At 40.7% G+C, this 8,613-nt stretch overlaps 1 protein-coding gene across 1 annotated transcript; it reads left to right on the forward strand.

Annotated features, from left to right (window-relative positions):
- Positions 1-6,292: 6,292 nt before the first annotated feature.
- LOC110690352 lies at positions 6,293-8,239 on the forward strand. Its single transcript, XM_021867171.1, has 2 exons — positions 6,293-6,503; positions 7,659-8,239. The coding sequence occupies exons 1-2, from the start codon at positions 6,293-6,295 to the stop codon at positions 8,237-8,239; spliced, it is 792 nt and encodes a 263-aa protein (XP_021722863.1).
- The last annotated feature ends 374 nt before the right edge of the window (positions 8,240-8,613 follow it).

The following is an 8,613-nucleotide window of genomic DNA, read 5'->3' on the forward strand; positions in this document are numbered from 1 at the left end:
ATGTTCTCAAAATGATTGGATTATTTGAAAACATGGAAAGGCTTGATGCTGGGTATTCAACCGAAATGGCAATTGACATCATTCTCCACTCCCTTCACAAAGGCTAAGATCAGTTCAAGATGAACTATAATATGCATAGTATGGAGAAAACCCTCACCGAGCTTCATGGTATGTTGAAGCAAGCCGAGCAAACCCTCAAGGATGAGGGCATGCTCATGGTGAGGAAGGGCAAGCTATTCAAACGTCCGGGAAAAAAGAAGAGCTTTAATGGGAAAAAGAAGAAATTCCCGCCTAAGTCAAAATCTGCCAAGGGCAGCAAGGACAAAAGGGCAGCCTCTTCTAAATCTGATTCCGAATGTTTCTACTGCAAGAAGAAGGGACATTGGAAACGGGACTGCCTCCAATTCATGGAAGATAAGAAGAACGGCAACGTTGCTTCTTCATCAGGTATTTTTTTTATAGACTTAAACTTTGCTAGAAAAACATCATGGGTATTAGATACCGGATGTGGCTCACACCTTTGTTCCAATGCTCAGGGACTAAGGATAAGTAGGAGGCTAGAGAAGGGAGAGGTCAAGCTTCGGGTCGGCAATGGAGCAAGGATGTCTGCCATCTCCATTGGAACTCTCAGTTTGTCTTTGCCTTCAGGGCTTGTTCTAGAACTTGAAAACTGTTATCATGTTCCTAGAGTGACCAAAAACATTATTTCAATATCGGCGTTGGATGCCAAAGGATTCAAATTTCGAATATAAAAAAATAGTTGTTTTATATATTTTGATAATGTTTTATATGGTAAGGCACATTCAGAAAATGGTCTTTATGTTCTTTCACTAGACAAACAGGTCTATAACATCGAGAATACTGCCAAAAGGGCTAAGACCATCGAGTCGAATCAAACCTACTTGTGGCATTGTCGTCTTGGCCATATTAACATCAAACGCATCAAGAAACTTCTTCAAGAAGGTGTTCTTGACTCATTCGACTTAGAGTCGTTTGAAAATTGCGAAGGATACTTATTAGGCAAGATGATAAAACAGCCATTCTCCAAGTTGGGAGAAAGGGCAAGTGACTTATTAGGTCTAATACACACGGATGTATGTGGACCAATGAGCACACACGCAAGACAAGGTTACTGATATTTCATCACTTTCACCGACGATTATAGTAGATATGGCTATGTCTACTTAATGTCGAATAAATCTGAATCCTTTGAGAAGTTCAAAGAATTTAAGAAAGAAGTTGAAAATCAACTTGGCAAGAAAATTAAAGCACTTCGATCGGATCGAGGTGGCGAATATTTGAGCCATGAATTCGACGATCACTTGAAAGAAAATGGCATTCTTTCAGAGTTGACACCTCCCGGAACTCCTCAATGGAACGGAGTGTCCGAACAGAGGAATCGAACTTTGTTAGACATGGTTCGATCAATGATGGGTCTTTGTGAACTCCCTATCTCTTTCTGAGGACATGCGCTACAAACTGCAGCACTAACACTGAATAGAGCTCCGTCAAAAGCTGTTGAAAAGACTCCATATTAATTATGGACTAAGAAACCTCCTAGGCTGTCTTTTCTCAAGATTTGGGGATACGAAGCATATGTCAAGCGATTAAGTTCGGACAAACTTCACCCCAAATCGGATAAGTGTTTCTTTGTGGAATATCCAAAAGAAACCAAAGGGTATTACTTCTACAATAAATCCGAGAACAAAGTATTTGTTGCTCGTGATGGTGTCTTTTTGGAGAAGGACCACCTTTCTAAAATGACAAGTGGGAGGAAAATCGAACTCGACGAAGTTCGAGAGGGTATTACTTCTACAATAAATCCGAGAACAAAGTATTTGTTGCTCGTGATGGTGTCTTTTTGGGGAAGGACCACCTTTCCAAAATGACAAGTGGGAGGAAAATCGAACTTGACGAAGTTCGAGAGGACGAGCAACAATGTCAACCTGACAAAACTGACAATCTAGATACTTTGGAAGCATCTAAGAAGATTGGTCAGAATCAAACAGACAATGTAAATGCTCAACCGATTACCCTACATAGGTCGCAACGACAAAGATCTCAACCAGACAGATACCTCGGTATCGTCTTCACTGATGATCAGGACATCTTAGTCATGGATGGTGATGAGCCGGCGATATACAAGCAAGCTATGACGAGCCCCGACTCTGAAAAATGGACTCCAAGATGGACTCCATGTCTGAAAATCAAGTCTAGGACTTGGTGAATTTGCCCGAGGGTTATACACCCATTGGTTGCAAATGGATCTTCAAAGTGAAGACAGACAAGGATTGAAATGTATCAATATACAAAGCTAGACTGGTGGAAAAAGGTCATAGACAAGTCCACGGGATTGACTATGATGAAACGTTTTCACCAGTTGCAATGCTAAAATCCTTCCGGATGATCCTAGCGATTGCTGCATATTACGATTACAAAATATGGCAAATGGATGTCAAAACCGCCTTCCTTAATGGAATTTTGGAAAAAACTGTGTATATGACACAGCCATAAGGTTTTGTCGATCCAGGCAACGCTGGAAAGGTTTGCAAGCTGAAGAAGTCCATTTATGGACTAAAGCAAGCCAACAGAAGTTGGAATTTGCAATTTGATGAAGCCATTAGCAAATTTGGTTTTATCAAGAATCCAGATGAGTCTTGTGTATACAATGTCAGTGGGAGTGATATTGCATTCCTAGTCCTGTATGTCGATGACATACTGACCAAAGTGGTCAAGGTTCGAATGATTCAAATATTCCAGTCCAAGGGTCGAACGTTAGGGAATTGATTTTGTCCAAGTCTTTCTTCGATGCTACTCCTATGGATTTTGGCGTGCACGGTCCATATAATTCCTCAAATGGTTGCACCGTATTGAGTGTGACTAATTACCTCAGTAATGGGATGAATTAAATTAGTTTGATTCCCCTTAAAATCATCAACTCCAATCCGTTTGAAAGAAGGGAAGTTGGGCGGATTTTTGGGCGTGAATCTAGGCTGATTTAATGCATACTTCAAGGAGAGTTTCAAGCTGGTTTTTATTCACATTTTAGTGTTATTATTAGTGGGGTTTTGCTGGTTTAATTTCGTAATAAAGGAGCTTGAATGAAGGCTTAATTGGGAGGTTACAAAGGCGCATTTCAAGGCTACTTTGGAGGACGAATTTGGACAGCATTTTGGAGTCAATTTGCTGAACGTTTTAGGAGTCATTCTTCCCTTATTTTAAGCTATTCTTCCCTTGTTTTAAGCTCCCTTAATTAGAGAAATAATTAGTTGTAATGGGGATTAATTTGGACGGTTATGAGCCAATTAATTTACCTTTTATTTTTGTTTTGTTATTTTGGTAAGTTGTAAAGGCAATTTTTGGGATGTAACTTAAGCTATAAATAGCTTGCCAATGATCAATGAAAAGAAATTCAGAAAAATTTGCCAAAACACACGAGTGTATGATCTAAATTTGGCTTGTGCTAGTCAGGTTTATTTTCCAAATTTGAGAGTTACCTCAATTTGAAGAGTTTGTGTTTTAGTGAGAGTTCCTAAAACTTAAACTGGTAGTTGTCGAATAGGTGAGAGTTCCCTAATCACTACTACGCCCAAACAAGTGAGTGAGTGTTCCTCACTGTTATATCCTCAAGTTAAGGGTGAGAGTTCCCCTAAACCTTCTTAATTACTCCACATTGGTACTTCTAAATTAAACTAAACACAACACACATTCCAGACCATTTGTAAACAAGTTTCTCACCTTGCTTACACATCATTTGGCGCGTCAGGTAGGGGGGAGTTTTCTTAAATTCTTCCAAAGGGGTCGAATACCTACATACCATGGGAGAGAATCAAGACTTGAGGACAGCTTTGGAAGCTCTTAATCGATCCATTGCTAGTCAAGAGAGGTTGGCCGATACCTACGCCAATCTACAAGGGAACCTTGCTGCCTTGATGGCAAGGCTCATGAACGAACAATATAGGAGAGATCAAGGCGAAGACCCCCCACCTAGGAGGGAAGATAGGATTCTCAAAGTGGACCTTCCTACTTTTGATGGGACACTTGACCCAGAAAAGTACTTGGAATGGGAGAAATCCTTGGAGAGGTACTTCGACTTCAAGGACATTCAAGAGGAGGTCCAAAAATACAAGATAGCCAAGGTGAAGTTGAAAGGCTATGGAGATAGTTGGTTTCAAGGAGAGCAAAGGGGGCGTGCTCTTAAGGGTAAGGCGGCCGTTTCTACTTGGAGCAAGTTGAAGAAGAGGATGAGGGATCGTTTTATTCCTCACAATTACAAGCAAAGTCAATATGTGAAATGGAGCACTTTGCAACAAAATGGAGAATCGGCTGAGGACTACATCAAGGAGTTTGACAGACTTGCTATCGTGTGTGAAGTCACGGAGAATGAAGAACTCAAGATGGGACGTTTCGTGGCTGGTTTGGATCAAGAGTTGCAAGACAAACTTGAAGGTTACACCAATTTAACCTTTGCTGAAGCTTGCAAACTTGTGATCAAGTTTGATTCAAAAAGGAAGGAGAAGAAGCCGATTGTCACCCCTCAAGTGGCACGAAAACCAACCTATCCTATCAAGGATGGTTCTTCTTTTGTCAAAGCCAACGATCCACCTAAGAAGGACAAGAAAGATTTCAAAATAAGTGACATTGTTTGTTACAAGTGTGGAGGAAGGGGTCATTTCAAGAAGGATTGTCCAAATTCAAGATCTTTGACCATGCAAGAGGTAAAGCTTATTGCTAACCAAACTATCAATTGGGAGGATTTTGAGGTTGAAGAAGTGGAGGACGTGAATTCTACTGAAGGGGACGAGGAGGAAGAGCAATGTTTCCCCGAAGAAGAGACCAAAACAAGTCTGGTTGTGAGAAGGGCGTTGCAAGCTCACGTTGAGGAACCCTTAGCACCACAAAGGCAACATATTTTCATCACCAAGTGCAAGATTAAAGGCGAGGTATGTGATTTAATTGTTGATGGTGCTAGTGAGGCAAACACAGTTTCCAAAACCTTGGTAACTAGGCTTGGTCTTACAACTACAAATCACCCACATCCTTATAAGTTGAGTTGGTTGGACTCTAGTTCTAGTACGAGGGTTAGGAAACAATGCATGATTAGTTTTTCTATTGGGTCTTATCATGATACTCAACTGTGTGATGTTGTGTCTATGGATGCTTGTCATATTTTGCTTGGTATACCTTGGCAAACTGATCGAAAATCTCAACATGATGGGTACCATAACACTTACACTATAACTCACCAAGGAAAACAAAAAAAATTGCACCCCTTACCACCCCCACGGTTGTCACAAAATCCTAAACAATCAAAGAAGGTGTCATTGCTTACCCTTAAGGAATTTGAAAGGGAAATTGATGGTAAGGATGAATTATACTTGTTGTACTCTAAAGAGGTCCACGGAAATTTTGTGAGTCAAAACCCCAAATTGGCTCAATTGATTAAGGATTTTGAGGATGTTTTTCCTGATGAGTTACCTAAAGGGTTGCCACCTTTGAGGGGAATTGAACATCAAATTGACCTCATTCCCGGTGCTCCTTTACCTAACAAACCTGCCTATAGGTGTAATCCTTTGGAAACTAAGGAATTGCAACGTTAAATAGAGGAGTTGATGAGTATGGGGTATGTGCGTGAGTCGATGAGTCCGTGTGCTGTTCCTGCTCTTTTGGTTCCTAAAAAAGATGGTACATGGCGTATGTGTATTGATAGTAGGGCTGTTAACAATATTACTATCAAGTACAGGTTTCCAATTCCAAGGCTAGATGACATGCTTGACGAACTGAGTGGCTCGAAGGTGTTTTCAAAAGTTGATTTGAGAAGTGGTTATCATCAAATTCGGATGAGAGAAGGAGATGAATGGAAGACCGCGTTCAAAACCAAGCACGGTTTGTATGAGTGGCTCGTGATGCCATTTGGACTCACCAACGCACCTAGCACTTTCATGAGGTTGATGAACGAGGTGTTGCGGCCTTTCCTTGGCAAGCTCGTGGTGGTGTACCTTGATGATATCCTTATCTATAGCAAAGATGGGGATGAGCATTTGGTCCATTTGTTTGAAGTTTTCACTGTTTTGAGAGAACAAAAATTGTATGGAAAACTTGAAAAATGTAATTTTATGCTATATGAGGTAACTTTCTCGGTTACATTATTTCAGGTGAAGGCGTGAAAGTTGATCCTAGCAAGATTTAGGCTATTCAATCATGGCCTAGTCCAAAGACACTCACGAAGGTCCGATCTTTCCATGGATTAGCTTCCTTTTATAGGAGGTTCATTCGCAATTTTAGCACTCTCATGGCCCCTATCACCGAGTGCACAAAGAAGGGCTCGTTTGAGTGGACTCCTCAAGATCAAAAGGCGTTTGAAGTGATCAAAGAGAAAATGTGCAACACACCTATCCTAGCACTTCCAGATTTTTCAAAACCATTTGAAGTTGAGTGTGATGCAAGTGGAAAGAGGATTGGTGCCGTGTTGATTCAGGAGGGGCGTCCTATTGACTACTTTAGTGAGAAATTGAGCCAAGGCAAGCTGAATTATTCCACCTATGACAAGGAGTTCTATGCAATGGTGCGAGCTTTGGATCATTGGTCGCATTACTTGAGGCCACAACCATTCATACTTCATTCTGACCATGAATCTTTGAGGTTCATCCATGGCCAAAAGAAGTTGAGTTCGAGGCAAGCGAAGTGGGTGGAATTCTTGCAAACATTTAACTTTTCATCTAAGTACAAGAGTGGAAAGGCGAATGTTGTTGCGGATGCCTTATCTCGAAGGCATACTTTACTTGGAGTCGTTGAGGCTAAAGTCCTTGGGTTCGAATTGATCAAAGAATACTACAAGGAAGATGATGATTTCAAGGTCATTTTGGAGAAATGCGTGAATGGAGTTTATGATTTATTTTCCTTACAAAATGATTTTCTTTTTAAGGGAAATAGGTTATGCATTCCTAAATGTCCAATTCGAAGCTTGTTGATTCATGAGGCGCATGGAGGAGGTCTAGCAGGCCATTTCGGAGTTCAAAAGACTATGGAGCTTCTTCAAGCTCACTTTTATTGGCCTAACATGCTATCTACTGTTCACCATGTTCTAGCTCGTTGCTCTAATTGTCAAAGGGCAAAGATGGTGTTTCACAAGGGTCTTTACAAGCCATTGCCAATTCCGAAGAGACCTTGGGAAGACATAAGCATGTATTTCATTGTGGCTTTACCTAGAACTCAAAGAGGTAAGGACTCAATCATGGTGGTGGTTGATCGCTTTTCAAAGATGGCTCACTTTGTCCCTTGTCATAAAACCGAGGATGCTATGATGGTGGCGAAATTATATTTTGATGAGATTGTTCGTTTCCATGGAGTCCCACGCACCATTGTTTCAAATCAAGATACAAAGTTCCTAAGTCATTTTTGGAAGTCTTTGTGGCGTCTTATGGGAACCAAAATGCTGTTTTCTACCTCTCACCCCCAAACCGATGGCCAAACTGAGGTGGTGAATAGGGTGCTAGGTTCTTTTCTTAAGACCTTGGTTAGTAAGAGCACCAAAGATTGGGATGTCAAGCTTGCTCATGTCGAGTTTGCTTACAATAGAACTCCTAGTGCTACTACAAAGTATTCTCCTTTTGAAGTAGTCTATGGTTCTAATCCCTATTTTACAATTGATCTCATAGTTTTGCCTCAAAAAAAATTCGTGCATGGAGATGCCAAGGAACAAGCAGAGTTCATGGTCAAAATCCACAAAGAAGTGAGGAAGAACATCGAGAAGGCTAATGAAATCTATAAGAAGCAAGCCAACAAGAGAGTCAAAAACGTGAGAAGCTTTGAAGTTGGTGACTTAGTTTGTATTTACATGAGGAAGGAAAGGTTTCCCAATCAAAGGAAGAACAAGCTCATGCCACGAGCCGAGGGTCCATTTGAGATAGTGGAAAAGATCAATGACAATGCCTACAAGGTAGATTTGGGAGGAAAGTACGGTGTCTCAAGCACATTCAATGTGGGGGATCTAGCACCGTACTATAATGATGAAGAATTGAGGGCAATTCCCTTTGAAGAAGGGGAGGATGACCAAAGTGGTCAAGGTTCGAATGATTCAAATATTCCAGTCCAAGAGTCGAACGTTAGGGAATTGATTTTGTCCAAGTATTTCTTCGATGCTACTCCTATGGATTTTAGCGTGCACAGTCCATATAATTCCTCAAATGGTTGCACCGTATTGAGTGTGACTAATTACCTCAGTAATGGGATTAATTAAATTAGTTTGATTCCCCTTAAAATCATCAACTCCAATCCGTTTGAAAGAAGGGAAGTTGGGCGGATTTTTGGGCGTGAATCTAGGCTGATTTAATGCATACTTCAAGAGAGTTTCAAGCTGGTTTTTATTCACATTTCAGTGTTATTATTAGCGGGGTTTTGCTGGTTTAATTTCGTAATAAAGGAGCTTGAATGAAGGCTTAATTGGGAGGTTACAAAGGCGCATTTCAAGGCTACTTTGGAGGACGAATTTGGACAGCATTTAGGAGTCAATTTGCTGAACGTTTTAGGAGTCATTCTTCCCTTATTTTAAGCTATTCTTCCCTTGTTTTAAGCTCCCTTAATTAGAGAAATAATTAGTTGTAATGGGGATTA

The sequence above is a fragment of the Chenopodium quinoa genome, unplaced genomic scaffold, assembly GCF_001683475.1.
Source record: "Chenopodium quinoa cultivar QQ74 unplaced genomic scaffold, ASM168347v1, whole genome shotgun sequence".
Classification (NCBI taxonomy): domain Eukaryota; kingdom Viridiplantae; phylum Streptophyta; class Magnoliopsida; order Caryophyllales; family Amaranthaceae; genus Chenopodium; species Chenopodium quinoa.